This window comes from Colias eurytheme, chromosome 15, assembly GCF_061535395.1.
Source record: "Colias eurytheme isolate Ceu_HAF_F1 chromosome 15, ilColEury1 Martin Lab GWU primary, whole genome shotgun sequence".
Classification (NCBI taxonomy): domain Eukaryota; kingdom Metazoa; phylum Arthropoda; class Insecta; order Lepidoptera; family Pieridae; genus Colias; species Colias eurytheme.
Window position 1 is genome coordinate 6,094,909 of NC_142994.1, and position 27,477 is coordinate 6,122,385.

General features: G+C 33.2%; 1 protein-coding gene across 2 annotated transcripts; it reads left to right on the forward strand.

The window, feature by feature from the left end:
• Positions 1–26,946, forward strand: LOC149902327 (bestrophin-4-like). Of its 2 annotated transcripts, none has more exons than XM_090109950.1 (13): positions 1–346; positions 9,768–9,878; positions 10,128–10,299; positions 11,703–11,905; positions 12,120–12,288; positions 12,772–13,020; positions 13,145–13,405; positions 16,433–16,655; positions 17,338–17,485; positions 24,140–24,228; positions 25,463–25,645; positions 26,150–26,271; positions 26,679–26,946. In XM_090109950.1, exons 1-13 carry the CDS (start codon positions 276–278, stop codon positions 26,796–26,798), a joined length of 2,121 nt encoding a protein of 706 aa, XP_089966076.1. In that variant the 5' UTR covers positions 1–275; the 3' UTR covers positions 26,799–26,946. The 2 variants fall into 2 exon arrangements, with proteins under 2 accessions (XP_089966076.1, XP_089966078.1); XM_090109952.1 differs by having other exon boundaries at positions 13,145–13,378.
• Positions 26,947–27,477: the final 531 nt, after the last annotated feature.

Sequence of the window (27,477 nt, forward strand, 5' to 3'; positions counted from 1 at the left end):
ATAGTTGTGTGTGCCTGTGTTGTTTATAGCTGCATTGCAGTATTTTTATAGTTGCGAATTTACTTAATTTTATATTATAAATAAAATAATAATTAATAATTTACTCAGTGGTCAATTTTTTAAATTTAATATTTAATTGTTTATATTTTCTTCAACGACGACAAAATGTGTTTGAAAGATTTTCCCCGTTGTGCTTGTGTAAATTAATGTTTAATAAAGATTTGTCTGTGATATTTATTTATACAGTGAAATAAATACGGCGAAAATATTTTAAAATGACTGTTACATATACGGGCGAAGTGGCAACATGTCGCGGATTTGGAACTTTTTTAAAAGTTTTATACAGGTAAGAATCGATTTAGGTACTTAGGTATATTTTTTTACAAAGAAAAAAAAAAATTACTTTAACCATTTTATTATTAATGTATCCTAGAAAAAATCCACGGGCAGAGGTTTATTTTTATTGTATGCCTTATGAATTTTGTGTTACATTTTTGATAAATTAGCTACCTATTTGATTGCAAACTTTATAAAAACTTTCGAGTTTCGTTATAGGCCAGTAGAAATCGACACTAAAAAACCCTAAATTCGCAAAGCACGATGTAGTTCTGAATTTTTGGTACGTTGTTTGGATCAGTTAGGGTGATGAAAATCCGAATTTGCAACTTCGAAAAAGTTGTGCTCGCTGCGCACCACGTGATAAACTGCGAAAATTTTGGACTTTTTTCACTTTTTGCTCTAAAATACATAAACTATGCGTTTCCGACAAGTATCATTCAGTACATAAATTAAGGTTATTAAATTTGCAACAATTTAAGCCTAATTAAAGCTCTCTAAACCTTATAACATGGACGTATAAAAAAAGACGGACGCCGTATTACGAACAAACAACGTGAAGCCACCATAGTAAGCTAGCGATCGTGTAAAGACAATAAACACGCACACACTCTCACCATAGTAAGCTAGTCGGCCACCATTACGTCGTGAACTACCGACTGATTAACTGCGTCACTGTTTCACAAAAAATATTTAAAATTCCGTCTTGCGTGGTTAAATGGTGTCGCAACAGTACAATTTTAAATAACAAAACACAAGGGATTACATTCCATAGGGAAGCAAGTTATTTCTTTTATGTTTTAATGACAAAATTATTACGGCAAAATTTATAGAAAAAAATACAGCCGCCATTGTCATCAGGACAGCTGTTGTCATGGCAACAGCTGTCAACACACATCATTGTGTGTGCCAACAACATCCATGTGTGTGTTGGCACACACACATGGATGTTTCGCCGCCATAACTAGACTTCACTCAATGTTTAGGCGATATACCGTCCGTCTTTTTTTATACGTCCATGCCTTATAACGACTAACTGTGGCCATTCGAAGATGGTTCATTTTTCCCGAAATATTGAAATTTTTAGTTTTGCTCCCGTTTGAAGCAAAATATTGGCAAAAACCGCTCGTTCTATGAGAAGTTCGTATAATAAAGTTGTAGTGCATTTAATTTTCTTTCATTAGAGCATAGAACAAAGTCTGTGAGACAAATAGTTCACTCACAATATCTGAAAAACAAAAAGAAGGTAGAAATAGATTTTTAAAGAATTGAAACTGAGGGCATATAAAATCATAAAAAGGATAATACTTTTTCATTTGCAGGATAGATAATTAACAAAATTACAAAGCTAATTAAATTTGCAACAATTTAAGCCTAACCGCAGCTCTTATCTAAAACTTTATTATACGAACTTCTCATAGAACGAGCGGTTTTTGCCAGTATTTTGCTTCAAACGAGACCAAAACTAAAAATTTCAATATTTCGGGAAAAATGAACCATCTTCGAATGGCCACAGTTTAGTCGTTATAAGGTTTAGAGAGCTGTAATTAGGCTAATAACCTTAATTTATGTACTGAATGATACTTGTCGGAAACGCATAGTTTATGACTTTTAGAGCAAAAAGTGAAAAAAGTCCAAAAATTTCGCAGTTTATCACGTGGTGCGCAGCGAGCACAACTTTTTCGAAGTTGCAAATTGGGATTTACATCACCCTAACTGATCCAAACAACATACCAAAAATTCAGAACTACATCGTGCTTTGCGAATTTAATGAATTTCCACTGGCCTATTAGTACTACCTAGTAAAACACTTTGCAGAGATATACAGTTACCTATACCTAGGTAAGTATGTTCGTATATTTAGTTATTAGGAATTATTATTATTCTAAACAAAAAAATAATCTGCCTTCGAAAAGTACCAAATAAAAACAGACGGGTTGCACTCCGGGAGTGCCGACTGCCGGCAGAAGTGAAAACTTGATTATTAACGTTGAGCATGTTTCATATTTTGGAATGGTATGCGTCTTACGCTTTTTCGATCAGGTCACGTGTCCTGACGCGAGTTTAAGATTTTATACCCATTACAGAAAAAGTGCTCAACGCCGCTAAAGAAGTTTTCACTCCAAAATTAAGTCGGAAGTCTGTGTCCTTTCTGTGTCCAATATACCTAGTTGGTACCTACCTAATAATTTAAACCACTAAATTACATTTTTTAAAGAATAATGATAACGTTTTTTATTTTAAGCTTAGTAATTAAGTACCTAGGTAGGTAACTACTCTACTACTTTACCTATTTCAGAGCGTTGCGTGGTTTTCTTAACAATGTCTCCTGTCCAACAAAAAAGAATTATCAAAATTCTGCTTAATCAAATTAAACGACGAAATTATTCGCGATTAGGTACCTAGTTACCTACCTACACGTAAAAAATATATGGTATATTTAGAAAGCTCTGCCTTTTTTTTAATTAAAAAGCATTAAAAAGCCAATGACGAATTAAAATTTTTTGACAACGTAGCAAATAGGTACCTACTTTGAAAATTTTAATTCGTCCAAAAGTCGCGTCAGCGCGAGCGTGAGCTTACCTCATGTAAAGCACTGTAAAGCGACAGAAGTACCTATTAAGTATTAGTAGACCGGGAGATACTGACACAAAATTTCGAGTCATTTGTAACAGGATGGCGGTTCTACAGGGGTCTTAGTACGCAATGACAAAAAGAAAAACGATGGCGTGAACGCTGGTACCGGCGGCTTAGTCGCATGGGCGTTAGTCGAACTCGTCGGAAAATAGCGAAAGTCAAACTATTTGTAACAGTATGGCACTTATTTTTCCTGTAAGTTTGAGGATCAACAAATATAAATACAAAATTTCAAAGATCTATGTGTTGGAAATCTTCACTTATATAAATTAATAATAAATTAAGTTTTCAAGTATGACAGCACTTTTTCCCCCTACTAGAAGTATGGCAAATATAATAATGGTCACATTTTATCAAATACTCTCCAAAAATCCAAATGCAATACTGGTACAAAAAGTTTGGCGAAATAAAAATTTTTTGCAGATTTTCGGCGGTATGGCGACCATTTGGAATCGTCCGAAAAGTATGGCATGGCGATTTTCGTAAATGGCTGCACGACGATAGTTACCTGTGCAAAAGTTAGCCTAGTACAAATGGTTGAATGATTGTTTTATTTAAATCAACACATTCGCATCGGTATGGCGGGCTGTAAGTCACACCGGAAAAGTATGGCATGACACTACCGCCTACTACTTTTTTATGGGCTATCGGTAAATTCTAAAATTTTTGTGTTACAAATCGTTTGACTTTCGCTATTTTTCCGACGAGTTCGACTAACGCCCACGCGACTAAGCCACCGGTGCCAGCGTTCACACCATCATTTTTCTTTTTGTCATTGCGTACTAAGACCCCTGTAGAACCGCCATCCTTGTTACAAATGACTCGAAATTTTGTGTCAGTATCTCCCGGTCTATAGGACACATAGGTATTACCTATTATTCATTATATTGATCATTTGATGAATGTTTAAGATTTTTAAATAAAAATTCAGCACCAAAACACAATCTCTGTAATTGTTTACAGTTTTCCGTAGGTACACGGTACACATAATCTACCATCTTACTTTTAAGTTTTAATTGTTATAATTATTATTTGTTTTATATGACTGATACTTTAATATACCTATTATGTTCTAAAATGACCAATTTATTTAAACGAATTTTAATTTTAATTTTGCTTTTCCTATACTTGTTCTGATGAGTTAAATACCCATAAAAAATTACTTATAAGCCATATGGACCAAGCATGGACCTAAATAAGCACAGTAAATAGATACAAATTCGATGTTTTACTGTGGTATTATTTAAATTGCTTTCAGTCAAAAGTGTACCTACGTCTCTCGCATTATTTTTTACTAGCTTTCCACCCGCCGGCTTCGCCCGCTTTCAATCAATCTCTATTATAAAAAACCGCAACAAAATTGGTTGCGTAGTTTTCAAGATTTAAGCATACATAGGGAGTAGGGACATAGGGACAGAGAAAGCGACTTTGTTTTATACTAGGTACATGTAGGTGATATTGAATATCTCGCTCGTTGTAGTTCAGCTAGTAAGTATTGTATTATCTGTGGTTCAGCACTAAAATTCTAGAGGACATCAACCCCACTTTCCTCCTGAATTTACTGAGTCGGCCACTGCTCGCAAAATGTAAAAATCGCACAATAAGTCAAAGTCAATAACATAAAATATGTATAAATATAAAGTGTTCGCATGGTCGCTATTTAACCCATTGACCACCGTAAGGCCCGATCGGGGCGCGACACAATAGATTTTCTATTGTGTCTGTGATTCCGAGGACTGATGGATTAAAGAACTAACAAATCAAAATAACTATTAGATCTAAGTAAATTTTTTTAATGGCAAAGTAAATTAATAAACAGAGACAACCAAAATTATTCACCCTCATATAACCGAAGTTGAACCGCAAAGTCCAAACAAAGCATTTCTATAATCATGTCTTCACTTCACTTTTTTTCAAATAAAATATTGCAAACAATGCAAAGGTATTTTAAATTTTTAATTAATAGCTTGTTACTAAACATATTATACCTACTTGATCTGTGTGTGCCATCATGCCATGGATATTGAAACAACCCTTGAGAGTAGTACCTACACCACTTTCAAGTTTTATTTTGAAGAAATATGGCCTATATTCTTCGCAGCCTTATTCGCAGCAGCCTATAGGTACCTACTAACCATCTACTAACCTATACCTATGTCGATACTTATTTTTTTTACAATTGCTTATTGAAAACCCAATAGCGGCTGTATTTTTATAATCATTATGTCAAGCCATGAAAATTTCCCATATTGCATTATTTTTAACACATTGATTTCTTTGTCTCCTTTAATTCAAGAAACAGTTAGTGTTCGAACGTTCTAAGTAGCCGACATGTCTACGTTACAAGCCGGGAAAAGCTTTGAAACTGCCAGGCAAGGGATATTTATTATTCAGATCACTGTCGTTAAAGTAGGGGATGAGACCTACTTAGAGTTCACCGCTTCATAAAACTTGTTGTTGTAGAATTACGGATATTGGACGTATTTTAACACGACTTCCACGAATACGTGGCGCAATTTATTTGTGAAAATATGAATTATCCTTCCGCATTTGTAGTACCTATATTGTTGAAATATTTCGTTTTATCTTCTTAAATTAGTTGTCTTCAAATTGAACTCAAATTATTCGACTCGATAGATAACAATTATTACAACAAACAGACTTTCCCCAGACAACTGTGAAATACCAATATCTAACTCATCATATTATTATATCTAACTCATACTAAATAGGTACCTATAAATTTAATTTTAAAGTCCGCACAATATTACTTAAAATCTATTTTTCCATTATCATATAAATAACCGGTTTATATATTATACATATTACATAAAACATAATTATTATTAAACTCGCTTTTAATAATATTTAAATGGAGGGATTCAAGAATCCGGGCTCTAAATTTTTATTTGACCGGTTTATGTATCTTGAATCGTAAATACAATGCAATTTATATCATAACATCTAATCATAAAATGATACCTCATAAATTATCTCAAAAACACAGTTACACGAATGCTTTACGACTGCTATATTAATTTGGGTTGTAGGTATGTGCACAGTTGTAATTTGTCCTGCATTTGTTATTTACACAATTTTTGTCATATAATATAATTAGAAAACGCACGAGCGATTAGTCACTCAAATAATCTAGTATGATGTATGTTTACTATTTGAATAACAATGCTGAAAATCGCATATTTATCTAAATCCAAGGCTGTTTAAAGAAGTATTGACATCTGAAACGGATTTTTTCCTATTAATAAAAAGAAATTCCTATTAAAGATAGTAAAAAACATCATTGGATTAACAGCTTTAGTAGAAAAAGTATTCTGAATTATAAGAACTTAATTAACATGTATTAATCACCAGAACCGCGCCTCGACGAGCGTGTTTCTAGATGACGTCACTTTCCGGCCGTGATTCCCATATTGGCGTTCAATTCATAGTCATGTCTGTAAAATCTATTACGTAAAATGTTAACGTGAAATTTCTGGTAAGAGAATGAAACAAGGCAAATACGCGACACATTACAATTATTTACAAATTACACCTCTTCCTGTCAAAAATACTAAATATAAGAGAACAAATAGTGGGTAGATGTTCGTACGTTAGGTAAATTAGGTATAAGAATTTTGATCATAATACCCAAGTACATATAGGTACATAAATTGCGTTAGCCTATGTACTATGGTTAACGCAATTTACTTAAATTATAATCAAATTCGGCGTAATGGAAATTAATGGTGCTTGTTTTATGAGATACTAGCGACCCGCCCCGGCTTCGCACGGGTGCAATGCTGATACTAAATACACTACAGAAAAATTGTGAACGTTGTATAGGTATAAAAATATAGCGGCCCGCTCCGGCCTCCGGCATCGCACGGGTATAAAATACATAGCCGGGCGGCCGCAAACGCTACGTCCTGCAATTTTTAAATCTGTAATATCTTCGAAAATATTCACTTAAATCATACGGTGTAAAGGGCCATATAGATCTATATTAAATGAACAATGTATCCGTGGTATTTAATTGGTTAAGGATTTATGCTGTATTGGTTAAAATCGCTTCGAAAATTAGCCATTATTTGTCGTAAAAAGTAAATGACAAAAAAAAGTTATTGTGGGTTATCCATAAGAGATAGACATATACCATCGCGGACTTTTCTGTAGACCTTTTCAATGTGTATAATACTTAGTACATTATTTTGATAAAACTCGTAGGGTTCAGCCTGCGTTTGCAATGTAAGCGGAATAAATGTAATTTTTTACGACATCACATTAGAAACCTCAAAAATAACAGTACTTCTCCACTACTTAATGGATCTTATTATACATATAAACCTTCCTCTTGAATCACTCTATCTATTAAAAAAAACCGCATCAAAATCCGTTGCGTAGTTTCAAAGATTTAAGCGTACAAAGGGACATAGGGACAGGGAAAGCGACTTTGTCTTATACTATGTAGTGAAGATTAAATTGTCATTTGACAATTTTATCAAAAACTTTTAGAAGACATCTAGGTATAGTACTCCAAAATTAATAATGCGCATGCAAACCTTATTTTTTATATAATATAAATTTTGTGTTATTTTAACCTTCTTTTCTTCCATCATTACACCAGCTTCATTTCCAAGTAAATCAATCCAACAAAGATATATTCGCAATCGTGGGGTTATCCTCGCTATTTATATACTTGCAACAAAATCGTTACTTACAAATAAATATTAATCTCTTTTAGCACAAAACACATAAGTACTTTGACTAAATTATGCATGAAGAAAGTGCATTTAACCACTCTATATACCTACATATCATCTTCGGACGCTCCGGGAATATGATATAAATACGATAATTCGAAATCGGCTGTCTAATTTTTATTAATAAAAGCGGAACCATTACAGAGAGCTGCACGTTTTTAAATTATGTAGTTATGTCAAATTAGTTTGTTTAAATTAATAAAAGTCCATTAAAAAAATGTAAAATACCAAATAAATAATTACAAGTAATACAGTAGGTACATATTAGACTATGGTGCTAATTTAATGTACCTACTTACATACATTCATTCGTGTTGTAAGCGTGAATCATTAACAGTACAAAAAGATTCGCAGAAAAGATATCATTCATAAGATAACCGATATGATGTAGTCATACGTCTGCCAATCGCTAACTAAATAATAAGATTGAAGGATGAGTTACATAATACATTGGCCAAAACTTGGTGATTTTATATGTTCAAATTCCTACAACTAGTGATTCTCATTGGAAAAATATTCGCCATTTGATCATCCGGTTCAATGATAATATGATGATATACCTACCTCTTGAATTTAAAATAGATAACATATAAGAAAACAAGAAATTAAACATTTAGTATCTAGGTTATAGTAGTATTTAATTCAAACAGGTAAAGTTCTTGACATCATTATTTGAAGTACATTAAGTATTGAACTGTTTCTAACAGGCAATTTAATGTCTGCTTTATAACTTACACGCGATTTCTTTATTCTTATGTGTTTAAAATCGACAATACAATATACATGTGCTTCGTGTATAAACAGTAAACTTTTTAGTCTTGTAAATACATATAAGTTTGACATGACCAATGGCATGTTAGAATTATTGAAGTCTAATTAAATATTTCATACAATGTTTATTTATAGCATTTATTTATACGTATCTTTTGACAATTAATTCAACCAGTTATTTAAAAATAATCTTGAACCGTAAAGTTTGCCTTCGCGGTCGCGGTAAATGCCGGGTGTGCCGTGTGAGTGAGACTATAGTGCCTAAGTTATTACGTAAGAATTAGATAATTACGGGCTTCAGAGTAAAAATAAAACATCGAAACAGGTGCAATGTTATTTGTTTTCAAGGTTACTTAAGATCTGTGTTGAATCTTCCCAACACATCTTAATTGTATATTCAAAAGAAAAATCTCTAAAGGAAACTCTCCGACTCCCTGTCTAACGATTTATAATATGTGTAATTGTTTATTGTTTAGGTAGGTAACTATATGTAATCTGTATACATATTATACAACGAGCCTTTTGCCAGATTGGTTATTGCAGTAATACATGAAATCAATTACTTAATTATCTTCTTCTTCTTTCTAATATATAAAATTCTCGTGTCCCAATGTTGTAAGTTACAAATTAATAAAATTAAAATTATTTATTACGGTTACAACTTGTAACCGTACTCCTCCAAAACGGCTGGACCGATTCTCATGAAATTTTCTGTGCATATTTGGTAGCTCTGAGAAACGGCCAACATCTATTTTTCATACCCCTAAGTGATAAGAGTAAGGCAGAACAACGTTTGCCGGGACAGCTAGTAATAATACAATATGTACATCCAAATTCTATTCATAATTCGATATTTCGATGGCGACTTCCGATGTGTTAGAAAAGTCCTTTTTTGCGAGACAAGTTCGGAGATTTAGACATACTTTTGCAATGTTCATACACAGCCAAAGATGTAGGTGTTATCAACATCAAAAGTATATGTAGGTGTAATGACATAATCTCGCAGAATCGACTGTCAAGATAAAATCTTTTTACTATCAAAACACATGTGAGTTGCACAAAGTGTATTTGAGGCTCTAGAGATTTATATTGCTCGTAGTTTACTTTATAAATAGATTTATAATGACCACATGGAGATATATCTATACAAGGTAGTAAGGCTAAATCCATAATCCACATTAACTCTACGTTGTCGTAGGTTTGCAGCATAACAAATGGTTGATAGCCATATTTTAATAATTTATATGTTTATTTTTGTTTTAGATGGCGAGGCAGCATTTACAAACTAATATGGCTGGATCTTATAGTTTTTTTACTTCTATATTATATATTAAATTTGACATATAGATTACTTTTGGGTGAAGATTCAAAACGGTAAGATAAAATTTAGTATCAAATATGTACTTCTTTTTCTTCTTCTCTTTGATAATGGCACCAGCTAATAATTATTAATGGTCTATCTACTACTACATTTCCTCAGACAAGGAGAGTATTGACTCAAATTTTAAATAGCAAGTCTTGTGTTATTCTTATTTTTGTTAAACATAATAATTATAGGTATTTAATTTGAGTTTGTGATTATAGTCATATGGTCATTACAAATTAATAGGTTTTTATTTTCAGAACGTTTGAAGGCGTCGTGAATTATTGCAGTTTTCATGGAAACGTCATTCCATTGTCTTTCGTGCTTGGTTTCTATGTTACTGTAGTAATGAATCGATGGTGGAATCAATACACTACCATACCGTGGCCTGACTCAATTGCCGTATTTGTATCTGCTTCCATTCACGGTCAGGTAAGCGATAAAACGTTAAATGTTAGTAACTCATTAGTTTATACTTCACATTATTGACTTCCTTTGCGTGTTTATGTAGGTAATTAAGTAGGTAAATGACTGTATTGTTATTTGTTTTCATCCGAACTATTGCTATAGTCACTCCTAAAGACGTACATTAATATTATGTACTAGTATTCCGTCCATGACTTTGCTTGCGTGCTTCATTGCATTGCATTCACATTCCATAAAACTGATCCTCCAATGTAAATCGAGAATTATTATCTTCTAAAAATTTCGTGCTTTTTTTTGGTATGAAAACGTAATAGACAGACAGGTTTACTTTCGTGTCATGTCGTGTTTTGTGTGAGATTTTTTAACAAGGCCTCAAGGCTGATGTCCAATGATAACGAAGTTTGATAGAATGCAAGTATACTATTTCCGTTAATCTTATCTTTACGCTAAGAGAGATAAGAATCATTCGCGCATTTTGACTGGATAAGTATGACGATGTTTTTATCTCTCACAATACAATCACCAGATGTTAATGGCTAAGATGTTAGATGATGACGTTATAAAGGTAGGACTAAACAATGGCACGATTTATAGTGGATAAACAGAAGCAAATTAAAATGATAACGTGTGACAAAAAGGTTATCTTATAAATGGAAATTTTTAAAAGGCCTTAAATATTACCTACTTGTTTAGGGAAAATCTAAGTGTTCAATTCAATTTCGAGATAATCATGATTATCAAGAAAATAATAAACATGTTTTATTAATTTATAGTTTTAAGCTACGTATAAGTGAAGATTGATCTTATCAATTATATTTCTGCAGATATCATTGATTAAAAATGTGTAACCTTGTGCATTGTAGGTATAGTTCTTATGAGTAATGATTTCGTCGCTTATATTTAAAATTTGCTTGCCCCGTGGTTTTACCCGCATTGATCCGCTCCTATTGGTATTAGCGTAACTAATAATGTATAGCCAGTACAGTGAAATAATTTTTCATATCGAATCCGTGGTTCCTGAGATTACCGCGTTCTAACAAACAAACAAACCTTTCAGCTATAATATTATATTCGAATAGATAAGCGGAATCCCCTGACTTTGTACGCATAATTATTTTAACTAAGCTATAACCTCTAACTTTTAATAGTAAATGTAATCGGTTCAAAGGAAACGTATAGAATAAAAGACATTCATGCTTATTTCACTTCATAGTGTCATTATCACTATAGATAATATGATATACGTATGTGTAATTGGTTTTAGAACTAACTTAGCATCTGTCTAATAACTGAACCAAAAAAATAATTGTTATTGATTTTATTCGGCAACCATTTGACCGTATATTGTTTAGTTCAAAATTAGGTTTCTGTTTACACTTGGAGTCTATTTATATTTATCGTTTTTCCAGGATGAACGGGGGCGCCTCATGCGTCGTACAATACTTCGATATGTGTGCCTTTGCCTCACAATGGTGCTAACTATGATCTCTCCAAGAGTTAAAAAGCGCTTCCCAACACTCGACAATCTGGTTGAAGCCGGTTTATTGTTAGACAATGAAAAATCTATTTTAGAAAACCTTAATCAAAAGTTTCCTAAACCATCTAAACATTGGTATGAAATGTTTTTAGTACCGTAAGTTATCATAAATGCTGAATATAGCCAAGTGTAAGTGTCAACGTCACTAACGAGTAAATGTGACCATGATGCTTGCGGCACCACGGTGGATAACAATACATTAACATTCAAAGTACGCACTAGCTTATTGCTTTGTCGTTGTGGGCTCCTGAATTCTCTACATTTAATCACTATAATTACAATATTAAAGGTTACCGATAGTTTGGGCAACGAGTATAGTGACAAGAGCCCGGAAAGAGGGCAGGATACGAGACGATTTCGCCGTGAAGACAATTATAGACGAATTGAACAAATTCAGGGGACAAGCCGGGTTGCTTTTGAGTTACGATACCATTAGTGTACCGCTTGTGTATACGCAGGTTAGAAAACATAGTGTGCTAAACTTCTAACTGCATATTTCAATAATATTCAGAGTATTAATTTTAAGAGGAGGAAATCATCATAATTCATACGATGAATAAACTCAATTTGCTGAATCACTGTTTCATTACTAATTTAAGCATTTTATTGTGCAGAGATATTCAGCTATAATTCAATACAATGACTTGGCTGAAAATATTGAATTATAATGGTCAATGGTCATGTTAAAATCACATTGTGTTATGAATTCTTCTCACGAATTAGTCCCATTATTGAGGGTAAAGCCCTAAAACCCAAAGAGATTTATTTCCTCATTATCGTTAATGAATGCACGCAATATTCAAAGGAAATAAGCGTGAGGCAAAATAAATAGTTAATTTTCTTGAAAGCGTTCATTTGTAAACATAACATTATAGATGCTATTGTTACATAATTGCCTTGTGGTTCACCGAGTTAATTAGATATGGGCTTGTTCTTTTCAGGTAGTTACTATTGCTGTTTACTCATATTTCATAACTTCCGCTTTGGGTAGTCAATGGGTTGACCACAAACTCCAATCTCATAGCGAATCAGTCTATATCAGTAATATAGACCTTTATTTTCCCATATTCACGACGTTAGAATTCTTCTTCTACATGGGATGGCTCAAAGTCGCCGAGTCTCTCATAAACCCCTTTGGTGAAGATGACGATGACTTTGAAGTAAACTGGCTTATTGACAGAAATTTACAGGTATATAATTATTTCAGTTAATGATGTACATACTTACATAATTTTTATGGCTCCATAAATGAATCTTTTCATAATAATTATGAATCATGAACCAAGTACCTATTAATAAAATCATTTATTTTAGGTATCATACATGATAGTAGACGAAATGCATCACGAGCACCCAGAATTGATAAGAGATCAATATTGGGACGAGGTGTTCCCATCAGAGTTACCATACACGATCGCCACAGAGAACCAACGCGAAGAGCATCCAGAACCTTCCACGGCTAGAGTGGCGGTGCCGGTGCGGCAACGCAGCATGGTCACTGTTAATCCCTCTAGCGTCAAGATAGATGAGATGATCCCCTCTAACACCGTGAGTTACAAGTTCGCCCCGCCAGAGGTTAGATTCGAAAAGTTTTTTGCATGCTGCACGCTCAAACTGTGGAGCTTAGCAGTGTGTCGGTGTGAAGGGTTGCCATTTATCTGATATTATTATGTTACTTTTCCGCAATGTTGGTGGAAGGATTTATGAGGTTGCGGCTACTTTAACAACCGGTACGGTAATATATACAGGGTGTAATCGTTAAGTGTGCACAAGCGATTATTCCGTAACTATTGCAGATATCAAAAAACTTTAAACTGATATCGAAAGTACTTAACCTAATGAGTAAAATGGCCATAATAAATTTTTAAAAATAAAACGAGAAATAACCAAAAATGTTACATTAAACGCTCCCATACAATTTATTTCCCATACATTTTGTATTCATAGTAGATTTTCGAAGTGACGTCCTTATTGTGCAATACAATGAGGAGGTCTATTTACAGTTTCTAAATGAACTTCCCTCCAAATTTGCGAAGTAATTAAAGCAGAAAACCAAAAAAAACAAAAAAAAAAAAGCTAAAATCTTTCATATTAAATGTATAGGTTGATCCAAAAGTAATGATAATTGGGTATTTCCTGTGCACATAAAAATATAAAATAAATGTTTTATGCTTGCTCATGTAATCACTACGTTATCACAAAAAGAATTATATCTACAGGCCACGTTTCCAAGTATTAACATTAATTTTAATGTGAACAGTGCGAGCCAGAATGTTTCCCGACGAAAAGAAGAAACAACGATTCGACATTTAGAGGGTGAATTTCTAAATTTTTAATGAGATCAGGATAATTTTTTGTCACGATTTGTGACCATGGGCGTTACCTGGGTTCACCATGTTTATGCTGAAACCAAGAAACAATCAATGGCCTGGATGCGAGCTTCCAAAGTGACGGTGAAGATTTTCAAAGTGAAAATTAGTGGGATAGATTAAAGCCGTAGTTTTTTGGGACGCTGAAGAAATGTGGAATATTTTAAGAAGGTAGCCACTACTACACAGGGCTCTTACTACACAGACCAAATTAAAAGATTGCGGGTAGGTTAGTAAGAAAAAGAGACATGGCAAACTTCGGTCTTGAATGTTGGTTCACCAAGACAACGCACCAGATCACAAAGCGTCAGTTGCGATGGCTGCCAATCAAAAATCGGCATTGAAAATGCTTGAACACCCACCCTGTTTGTAAGATCTAGCTCCTAGTTAATTCTATCTCTTACCTCGGCACAAGAAACACCGTCGATACAAGAAATTTTAAGACGACTGCGAAGTGATGGCCAATTTTGAGGGGTTTTTGTAGATGAAGTCAAAGTTTTTTTTTCTAAGTTAAGGAAAAAAAATATCGAAGTATATTATCTAGTTAGAAGACTATCTAGAGAAATACATAACTATTTTAACTGTAATGACCTTGTTTAATATTGATTATCATTACTTTTGGATCAACCCATGTACATGGGATATTCATATCTCATACTAAATGTATGGGAGGGTTTAAAGTTAATTTTTTAGATATTTCTCGTATTATTTTTAAAAAATTATTATGGCCATTTTACTCATTAGGCTTTCGATATCAGTTTAAAGTTTTTTGACATCTGTAATAGTTACGGAATAATCGCCTGTGCACACTTAACGATTACACCCTGTATACGGTACGGTAATAGCTGTTATTATCAAAATTTACAGGATCAGGTAACCACAATCAAGCCGGAATCAATGAGTATCGTAATTCCTATCATAAATATATATTATAGAAATATGATACGCATTCATATTATCAAAATTATTGGAAAATGACCAGTTAGTGTATTTGTACGAAGATTTTTAGAAACAGTTTTATAATCTTAATACTTATATGGTTAAACCACCTGATTACATTTTATACTCAGTAATTTAATACTAATTACCATTTATTGGCAGCCCTTATGATTAATGCATAATATAGTAAATACTAACAATAGGTAATGTAGTTATTTTACGTTAGTATTTTATATTTATAACTTTATAATGTTTATTAACAACTATAATATTAGTGGTTCAGATACCTAACAACATTAACGTATTTGTTTTTAGGGTTCCGTAGCCAAAATGGCAAAAACGGAACCCTTATAGTTTCGTCATGTCCGTCTGTCCGTCTGTCCGTCTGTCCGTCTGTCACAGCCGATTTACTCGGAAACTATAAGTACTACAGTGATGAAATTTGATGGGAATATGTGTTGTATGAACCGCTACAAAAATATGACACTAAATAGTAAAAAAAAGAATTGGGGGTGGGGCCCCCCATACATGTAACTGAGGGATGAAATTTTTTTTTTCGATGTACATACCCGTGTGGGGTATCAATGGAAAGGTCTTTTAAAATGATATAAAGTTTTCTAAAAAACATTTTTCTTAAAGTGAACGGTTTTTGAGATATCAGCTCTCAAAGTCGTAAAAAGTATGTCCCCCCCCCTCTATTTTTATAACTACGGGGTATAAAATTCTAAAAAAAATAGAGGTGATGCATGCTAATTAACTCTTTCAACGATTTTTGGTTTGATCAAAGTATCTCTTATAGTTTTTGAGATAGGTTGATTTAACTGTAATTTATTATATTTGCTGCTACGGAACCCTTTGTGCGCGAGCCCGACTCGCACTTGGCCGGTTTTATATATTCTATAAAGTAACACCGTGTTGGATATTTTCTTAAATGTTCCTTAGTGTGTTATCGTATTGTTTTCTTAATCTGTGATATACGTATATTTGTTGTAACCGCCTTTTACTATTCCTAATATGTATAACTATAACTAACCTTTGATATGTGTCGATATCTTGATTATTAACGTTTCCTTATTTTGATGTGACGCTAACGCATATATGTTGTTTTGATTTACTTTTTTTTGAGCTGTACAAATGCTCCGTTAATTAATTTAATTTTTATTATCTTTTCATTCGTTTCGATGTTATTTAAGTTCTCGTATTTGTAATTTGTAATGTTTTATAAATGTACTTATAACATTCAACTCGCAACACAATTTACGCTCAATTAACGTTGTTTTAAACATTCATTCAGCAATTGCAAATGAATGATGACGCACAATCTGGGATACATTTCATCGTGTCACGCGGGAGCAGGCGCGGGAAGAAAGAGGACAGGAACTCTATGGGGTCCAGTAATTCTATGGCGTCATTGCAACAGACGCCAATGACTAGAACCAATTCGGTGACGTCGATGTTGAAACGATTATTCTCGAAGGAAGATCAGCGGTCTAATGTGCCGTCGCAGACGGATGGCGGTAGGTTGATAAATTATTTGGTAAAAAAAAACTTCTAAAAATTTATATAATGAAGAGTGAAGACTATAATGTTATAAAAGTCTGAATGAAAAATTGAGTATGATGCAATAGTTTTCATTTCATCTTTTTATCACGCTTTTATGTGTATAAGGTAGTTAGGTAAATAATAAATATTAAATATGAAATCATGCTTTAGTTGATAAAGCAGTCATGATAAATGATATATAAATCTTAATAAATTCTTTCATAAATATAAAATAACTAGCAACCATTGAAATAATTAAATCATTAGTGTCCACAGCTGAATTAGTATGTCATGCAATCCGTATTTATAAATGTATCAAAGCGATCGAGTATGCAGTTGTTGCGTGCTACCTTCGTGCTACATAGAAAAATGTTTGTATTATTTCAATTAAGGAAGAAATTTCGCAGAATCACAATTTATCATGACTATTCGCAACTTATAATGTTCAATGGTAGAAAGTTTTATTTTTATCTAGCTATGATTTCATACGGAATAACTTTTGATTGAGGAAGATCACAAACCCCATCATGAAAACTTCTAGATCGTTAATTTTGATTTACACAGGAATTGCAATACACACACTTTCATGAGATCATATTTACTTCAATTACGTTTATTAGTACGGTTATATGTATTACTTAAAGACAATTTTTTTAGGTACCAGATTCATGGTATCGGCTAGCAATCCGACTCTGAACAAGCCAGCAGCAACCATGGGCGGCAGTATGAAGATCGCTAACGAAGTTATTGAAGAGGTAGACGAACAAGCTACGATCACTAGCATGGGAAAACGGCCAGAAAGCAGGTATATTAGAATTAAATAAAATTGCAATTTTAATTAGCTTATCATTGTCAGGAAAGTAAATAGATCCGAAAAAAATTTTTAATTTATAAATAGGAATAAGTACATACTTACAAATAATTATTTTTATTAAGTTATACTATACCTACATATATTATCATATAAATTACCTGAAAAATATGTCCGATAATGTGTTGTCTACATAAAACGTGAAGGAGTTTGGTACACAAGTATTGTAGAGGTTGATGCACAGGGCAACGTTCTTTAAAACGTTGGAATTGCAAAATATTGAGCGTGAGAATTTGAGAAATACGATTGTTTAAAAATATAGCAGTATTCTTATGGGTGTTGTACCCACCATGTATGGGTCTATAAGAAATTAAAAGTTAAACCATTATAATATTAGCTCAATGCAAATCTTTAACACCACTATAACTATATTGATTGTTTAATAATAGGTAATTAATAATTATTAAAACCAAAGATGTTATATACCTAAATACTAAATAGGAATAGGAAGAACACCGTTTTACGATTTCTGTACGTGTTTACGAAGTACAAAATCAAACATCAGTTGATTTTATCAGCAATCAAATATAATGTTCACATGACCACGATGATCTCACATGTAGCGGTCGCGTTTACAATTTCTGTAAATTACTTTCTGTATAAAATCTTACGTCTTCATGTACATACGTATATCATTAAGTATTGCATAAATGTATATCACGTAATGGAAAACAACGATACGAAGTTTATGTCTTTCTTCGTTAGGGTTGTCAACTTATAGTCACCACTCATTTAGGTTTTACTACAAATTATTTATTTTGGTGAGGGTCGTTCCTGAAAAATACTTGGACAAATGAAGTTTGTTATGAATGAAAGTTTCTCAATTTTTCATGTAGATCATATTATTTATCATTCTTGAGCATGCAGACCAACTGCAAGCTGCCAGTAAATACTTCAACGTACCTATACAAAGAAAAAATGTTGTGTGGTTTTATGAAACCACGGTAAAAATGAAACTGTTCGAACGGTTCCGAACACTGCTTTGTGTAGCGCATGTCGCGTGACGGTTGGCTGCCGAGTAGGTACTCGGCAGCCGCGATACACGCGACATGCGCTACAAAGACCAAAAAAAGTTTAAGACGATGTAATAAAAGTTTCACTTTAAAAATTATTGTCTCTTTCGTCTTAATAGCACAATGGTTATCGGGTGACGGTAATAAAAGAGACTTGGTTCGATTTGGCGATTTTTCTGTATAAAACAGATAGGTACTTAAATATTAATAATACATAAATAGATTTAGAGATTTAAGACCTATAAAGAAACTTGATCACCGTAACAAGTAACAACATTAACCAGTGAAACAGATGTTAAACGACTGGCCTAACCAAACAAGGGATTTTTTGTATTATTTTTTTGGCATATCAATACCAAAGCAAAGATTTAAAAATATAGTAGGTTTAATGAAAGTATTCGCATAAACTTATATATTATTATTATTAAGTGTAGTTTGCAACCCTATTACGGCATAGCATAGCGCGAGCGTTACAAATGGATTTTCGCGTTTTAATGAACATTTTTATGACCATCTTTATCGATTGGATTCTCAAATACTAATTCAAATAACGCGACAGTCATTATCATATAACAAATAAACAGTTATTGTTGATTAAATCACTATCACTACATAGTATAAAACAAAGTCGCTTTCCCTGTCCCTATGTCCCTATGTCCCTTTGTACGTACGCTTAAATCTTTGAAACTACGCAACGGATTTTGATGCGGTTTTTTTTAATAGATAGAGTGATTCAAGAGGAAGGTTTATATGTATGATAACATCCATTAAATAGTGGAGAAATACTGTTATTTTTGAGGTTTCTAATGTGATGTCGTAAAAAATTACATTTTTTCCGCTTAAATTGCAAACGCAGGCTGAACCCTACGAGTTTTATCAAAATAATGTACTAAGTATTATACACATTAAAAAGGTCTACAGAAAAGTCCGCGATGGTATATGTCTATCTTGGATAACCCACAATAACTTTTTTTTGTCATTTACTTTTTACGACAAATAATGGCTAATTTTCGATGCGATTTTAACCAATACAGCATTAATCCTTAACCAATTAAATACCTTGAATACATTGTTCATTTAATATCTAGATCTATGTGGCTCTACACCGTATGATTTAAGGCGCTACCCGGCAATTTCGACTATGTTCAACCTCTATAAAGTCTGGTACAACATAAAGCACAATACCGAAAAAAATATATAAGATAGGATGGTCTTTGATCTTTAATTGCTCGCGAGGATTTTTTTCCAAAGTTAATAGATTTATAGAAAAAAAATGTGCCGTGGTCATCGATTTTTCCGCAAATACTCTATAAACTTCGTAACCTGCTGACTTAGAGCTCTGAAAATTTTATGTTTAATAAATTATCAGTTACACAACATTCCCTGACGAGGATTTTTTTTTCACTGATTAGTATCTTTTTAAATACAAAATGCGAGGAAAAAAGAAGGTGCAGCGGGAGAGATTTGAGATCCGTTTAGTATGGTCAAGGTTATTAGCGCATGTATAAGCCTTAAGTGAATATTTTCGAAGATATTACAGATTTAAAAATTGCGGGACGTAGCGTTTGCAGCGCTACAGGCCGGCCGCCCGGCTATCTATTTTATACCCGTGCGAAGCCGGAGCGGGCGACGCGGCTATGTTTTTATATACAACGTTCACAGTTTTTCTGTAGTGTATTTAGTATCAGCATTGCACCCGTGCGAAGCCGGGGCGGGTCGCTAGTATGATATAAGCGTGAATATGTAATTTTGAAAATTTATTATTAAGTATCTACTTATTTTAGAACGCAACCCCGGGGTACAATTTCTTTCAAGTAGTTTCTATCAATCAACATTTTTACATTTTAGTTGGCCTTATGCTTTACACACGATATTTATACGCTTTAAACAGATTATTTCTCCGTAGTATACTTTATAGGGCGTAGTATTCTATATATCGATGGCGTTAAATAAAATGAAACATTTGTGAATACCTACTGAATATGTAAAGCTTAACAAATTCATACAAAATTAAAAAAAAATTGTTGCTATAAGTAGTTATATTTTATTAAGATAATACTTCAGAAAAATTAATATGTTTAATTACTTGAGTTACTTATACATTCAACAATTATCTTTTGGCATTTTTATGACTACCTTCCCGCAAATAACCTTGTAAGATATAGAGCTTATCTTTATATTATAGATGTTTCGTTACCGAGTTTCTCTTTTTTACATTTGTTTATAAAAATAAACCAATATACAGTTTGGTGTCTTAAGTATATTGGTCCATGATATAACTAACTAGTTACTTGTACAAAAAAAAAATTATAAACAAGTAAAATTTAATTGTTGTATTGGCACCAATCCTTGGTAAGTGCATACCTAGTATAAAGCAGTGTGCAAAGTTTGAATGAAATTGAAATATTAAATAAATAAATTTATTCTCTGCGTTTAGAGTGGGTCATATATCTATACAAATATTATAAAGAGGAAAGGTTTGATTTTTTGTTTGTTTGTTTGTATGAATTGAATAGGCTCCGAAACTACTTGGCAGATTTGAAAAATTCTTTCACTGTTGGAAAGCTACATCATTTCTGAGTGACATAGGCTAGGTTTTATCCCGGAAATCCCACGGGAACGGGAACTATGCGGGTTTTTTTTTTGAAAACGCGGGCGAAGCCGCAGGCGGAAAGCTAGTCTCATATAAACTCATAATCAAGTTTTAGGTTGGTTACATACTACGCTAATACATAATATTATAAGTGTGGTAATTAAACTATTTCTCTACCTCTATATTTTTAACAATACTTTTTATTCTGAATTTTGTTATATGAATATTTTGCTGTGTTAGTAGCTCTTTAATTTATTGTGCTAGTATTCGTAATACAAATAGTAAATTTGAGATAAAATCGAAGAGATAAATTTTATCTGGGAAAAGCCGAACAAACACAAATAATTTTGTTTATATTGTTATCCTTATGTACTTAATCATTAGTCATAATAATATTATATTAATAAACTAGCGGTCCGCCCCGGCTTCGCCCGTGGGCCGTGGTACATGTTTACGTTTTCTCTACATAAGAACCATCCTCGTACTTCAAGGAATATAATAAAAAAAGAATTATCGAAATCGGTTCTGCCGTTCTCGAGTTATGCGCTTACCAACACATTTTGCGATTCATTTTTATATATAAGAGAAGAAGATTCTTCCACGTCGCAACGATACGTCGAACTACTAGAGAGTATTTTTTTTGTGTGGTATCTCTCAATGTTAAGGGGGCGCATAAAGTAAAATAACCAATCTTCTATTAGATGATACGTGTAATATGCAAGACCAAATCTAAAAAATAAAATATATATCAAACTAGATGATATGTTAAACGATTCTGTTTAAGGGGGGTTAGGCGGTGAGCGAAAAATCAGCTATTCGGGCCTGAGGTAAGAGGTGAGGGGGTCCGCATTTAGTATGGAATCAACGTGCTCGAAACTAAAAATCGTAAGCGCCATTCACATTTTTATCAAAAAGTGAATGAAAATATCTAGTATTTTCTAAATCTAAAACAGTCACGAAATCGAGAAGGTAAATACCTATATATTTGTGATTTTATACGAATTATTATCGTAAAATACAGTTGTAATGAGCATTTATATGATACTTTAGAGGTAACTTCAGGATTTTTTTTTATCGAGCAAAATTTTTCCAATCGTGTTTTGGAAACAGTCATCCCATCACACATACGTTCTGTAATACATATTAGAAATTTCAGTGCGATAAAACTTCAATATTTTCAGTAATAGCTCATAGAAAACAGTCCATTTTTCCGTTTTCACCTACTAAGGGCCCTTAATCAAAAACATAAAATATTAAAATTTACTCGATAAAAAAAAATCACCAAGTTAGCTCTAATTTTCACACTTTTACGTTTTCTACTTGACATTACTAAACGCGACAAAAACGGCGGGCGGATACCGTACGTACTTACAAGATAAATTTTATAAAATTATGTGTTGAAATGTTATTGTTGATAAGTGGAACCAGCTTATTTTCGATTTGCCATCAATAAAACATAACGTGTGTTATCATTAATGTCACTATAGAGGTTTATAACGTAATTATTGTTCTATTTCTATATTGAATAATACATACTATATAGCATAGTATATTTACAAGGTTAAGGTCGTATTGTATTGTAACATACATAAATACGTAATAATGCAAGCGGAGGCGGAAATTATTTCATTAAGTATTTGCCATCATTAACGAGAAACAAGTTTTCCTTTAGTTTACAGAAAACCCCAAATGATGTTCGTTTATTAAAATTTTCTGTCATTATGTTGTACAATATAATATTAACTATGTATATCATTTCCTGGTGATAAAATATTATGTCCTCAATTTTTGCCTACTAGTTACGTGATTGCTCCCTATTCACAAAATTTTGATCCATTTATAAATAGGCGACAACGAGCAAACGACCGGGCTCAGTGGCGTGCCATGACTGAGGCCTATGTCCAGCAGTGGACAAGTGTAGGCTGAAAATGATGATGATGATAAATAGGCAAAGAAAGAAGGATATTCAGTATTCACCGAAGTGAGCTATAGTGCCTGTTTGTATAATTGTGTTCCTATTGTTATGATGCACGACACGATACTATTACCACAGACTAATAATAATATACTACGTATACAACTATTACACATTTAGAAATTCCACATAAATTAGATTTGTTTGAAGTGCTTTTAAATTATGAAATTTAAGTCTATATCCAAAGGTTGCCTGGCAGAGATCGCTTGAAAGCGATAAGGCCGCCTATTTAACATGTGTACCTATCTTATATGTTTTTCTCTTTTCTTTTTCTTATCTTCTGTACCTATGTGTGTGTTAAATAAAGTATTTTGTATTGTATTGTATTGTATAAATATACTTATTATACTGTTAGCACTTAGCAGTGAGACACACACAAATTATAAAGATTTGAACGACAAGGCGCTTTTAAACATCTACTTATGGTACCTATCTTTATTCACACAATAATTCCATTGGAAGTTATATCATATTATGTATAGTCAATAAAGTATATCTAACATAATATACAAACGTACTTTACCATACATAACTTGTTCCTTCTAATGAAACTAATTTTCAAGCGTGTGACAATTTTTAGCAGTGACTGACCTCGCGATTTTTTTTGATGCTTGTATAAAATTTAAACAAATCTTAGTAGTTATGCATTGTTAATTGTATAAATAGTTGTACTCGTAATACGATGCAATTCTGCAATATATATTTCTATCCAGAGCTCAATCCCATTAGAAAGTTGGCAGAATGACCACAACTCATTATAGTCGATGCTAATGAAGAACATCTACCTCACGGCTCACCCGGGTCAATCACTTTCGTGCAAACATTCGTATAATGTTTGAATGTTTCTGGAAAGCACATTAGCAAAAGCCGTACCACACTTGTGGTTTTGCGTATTCGTGCAAATGTGAGTGACAGTATCACACATAGACAAATTTTAACGATATACATTCAAAGTATGAGTATACATATACATGAAAATAACGACATAATAATGTTTCTTTTTTCAGGCCGACAGCAATGAGCTTGTTTGCACAAGGTCCACCAATACCTAGCGACCCCGTGAGCGTGCCGTCACGAAACTCGAACCACACCTCAAGTAAGTTTATTAGCTTTCTGCGAAATGTGTTAATTGAGCTGGTTCTGTGAATCTATGAAAAACTATATGTTGCAGTCGTTTTTCAAAGGGAGACAACACTTTGTAATTTGATATTGTAGGTACTATCTTTTCCGTGGCCCCTTGTGTAACTGCTAAATGAATTTTAATTACCCGCATTTGTTGCAAATATAAAAATTGGTACTTCCGAACCAATTTTTTTGGAATCTTGGTCCCAATTTTTCACTTTGTCCGAAGTGAAAAATTGGGACCAAAATTGAAATCGAAATTGTATGTCATAATTACCTAATTATACAACTGTAATTTTCAAATCATAGTAGGTAATTAGGATATAAGTAATTGTTGTTTAGGCACTTTATGTAGGTATGACTTATGACGCATTGTGTGCTTCCAAAACAAGACTTGAATTACCAGGACATGAAATTCTCACTTGATCCAGTACGTCGACCTCTGCGACATGTCTATTTTTATCGGCTATTATTTAAGCCAAAGTACTGCGTTTGAATGTAAATATTGCTACAGTGAAAGGTTTCTTTGTCTTGAAAATGCATTTCAATATCTTACAAAAATTTGGTGCATGACTCCAGACAGTGATTAATACATTTGTAATTGGATGAGGCGTGTCGAGTCGCAGCGCATCATATGCCAACTTTTTCGTATTCATTGTTGCCTAAATATACCATACCTACCTACCTGTATATTATTATTATATGTACATATTGTAAAAAAAAAACGTAGTTAACAGAACTTATTTTATATGAAGATTTTAACCATTAAAAATTCTGTCCATAAATAAATAGACTACTTTTTCTACTTGTACATTTTAATTTCGGCTAGTTATCTAATTTCTTACCGCTAGTTTTTTTTTTATGAATCTCACACGTCTTATTTACGAGATTGCTTCTAACGATAGCAGTATGAAACTAGCTAGTGTAGTAATAGCATAGAATAGGTACTCTAACAATAGGTATCTAAGTAATAGTATTCGTGTTGTCCTGATGTTAGAATCTTCATGTTACGACCATAATATCTAAAAATAAAAGTAGGTACGATCTTATGTCAAATTTTATGATTTGTTAGTGATACATGTGGAGAAAGGCAAGAAGGTACAATGAAACTCCAAGGATGATGATCAAATGCTCCTAGATGAAATCAAATTGAAGTTTGTATTTGCGTTTAAAAAAAAAATAAACCAATGCTTGTTTATTTATTCCAGAAGACACACGGCTCTCATCATCAGCGCCGTCCCAATGGGCGCGCGTGGAGCCCACAGAGCCTCCCAAGAGCCCGTCCGCCAAGAGCCTCACGATACGCGACTCGTTCCCTAACCTGACGGAGAGGCCAAGGCTGGATAGTGACGTGGGACCCTCACTCAGTGCAGCGGGGAGTCAGACTTTATGTAAGTTGATGTAGTCTTTCGTGTTTGTTTACGTAAGTTCTCTGTTTGAGCAGCGGGAAAACTTTGTAAGATTTACTGAAATAGTTTGTCCTGGTTATTGAAGTGAAACTTCTTTATTCGGGTTGGAAAAAAATTTAGTGTAACATTTTTTCGTTACGCGTGACATTTTTCCGTTACGCGCCATCTTATTTTTATCCCTACCACGCGTGATTGACGTATATCTGTAAAGTTGCATATATGTATGTAGTAAATTATTTTTTTGAAAAATAACGTCATAAAGAAGTTTCACTTCTTATGTGTGTACACTAGTACACGCACACATTTTTTTAATATATGTATGTGTATTATATCAGGTTATCATCATTGGTAGTTTATGGTGTCTAGCATATTGCATGCGTTTGGATTGTCGATATAGCTTTGCAAGATTAGCGTCGTTTACATGTATTGAGAACTGAATACCCTGTAATAAAAATAAATATTTTTATAGTCTTAATGTAATTACAGTGGATGAAGTAGACGGTGTAGAGGACGACGAAGACTTCAACAAATTGCGCAATGTGCGGGAACAACACCGCAGGGACAAGTACTTGCAGCGGCTCATGGCGAGATCCATTAGCGCGCAACAGGTAAATAAATTTATTTTAGTTGAACATTAATAATTTATTTTTCCAGTAGAAAGCTTTTCTGGTCTTGAGAGACAATTTAGATACATTCCATTTCTGTTTAGATGGTACATTTATAATATTTGAAAACATTTGTGACTTTAATTCTTAGTAATAAAACCTTGGGTTTGAATTTTGCCGCTATTTGTTTGGCAAGGTCATAAAATAGGCCTCGACTAGACTATCAACTGCCCTTCATCTAACATTTTGTATCTACTGTGTTATTAACGTACGTCCACGTCACTGATTAAATTGCAATAAATAGTTATACCTAGATAAAATTACATAACATCGTAAAAATTTTTTTTAAATATAATTTGTTTTTTCCAAAGAAGTATAGTAATTAATTATGAAATATTTTCCGATTACAGCAAACGGGAAGCGGCGAACTCTTAGATACAGATGTTTTATTAGAAGAACTTATGAAAATGCAAGCAAAGCTCACCCAAGAAGAAAACACTAGCAAGGAAAAGATATCTAGTGACACTTGACACAGTTTTATATTCTCTTGGGATTAACGCGTCTCTCGAGATCATTCCAGTATTAACGATTGTGATAATTTACACTATTTATTAAGTACAGCTTTTGAAATCATGTTATTGTCTATAATATGAATAAGAATAAAGTGCAAATAGACAATTTGTTGTTTCTTTATCGTCGTATAAATAATATTTCCATTCATCTACCCCGTCTTTATACGCTGAAATACCTAATCATAGTCCAGGATCCTTCGCCCATTTTTGCAAGTGATTACTATCAAGCTAATTTTCCGTGAGCAGCTTTATTTTGATGAGACTCCCAATAATTTCCCGTACGAAACTCTCGATTGTGGTAGCTAACAGAGGTAACAAGGATAAAACCTTAGATTACAAAATAAAAGGCAGATGGAGCATGTCAATCGTCCATCGCCCTTGTCAAAGAAAATACATACGTCTCATCAAAATAAAGCTACTCACGGAAAATTAGCTTGATAGTAATCACTTGCAAAAATGGGCGAAGGATCCTGAACTATCAACACAATATTATGTATCTGAAGTTGAAAGCAATCTGCCTGTTAGGTCTGTACTCTGTCAACAAACCAATACTAGTTTATTTCTTATCTTCATCAAAAACTAGCTTTCCGTCCGCGGTTTGAAAGAAAAACTCAACAAAGGAAAAACCTATCCTATA

What these genes read in the sequence shown, in the direction of transcription:
- LOC149902327 (XM_090109950.1), top strand. Translation starts at nt 276, where the DNA reads ATGACTGTTACATATACGGGCGAAGTGGCAACATGTCGCGGATTTGGA. An exon ending in TTTTTAAAAGTTTTATACAG is followed by an intron (nt 347 to 9,767) that starts GTAAGAATCGAT and finishes TTTTTGTTTTAG; the next exon opens with ATGGCGAGGCAGCATTTACA. An exon ending in CTGCTTCCATTCACGGTCAG is followed by an intron (nt 10,300 to 11,702) that starts GTAAGCGATAAA and finishes TCGTTTTTCCAG; the next exon opens with GATGAACGGGGGCGCCTCAT.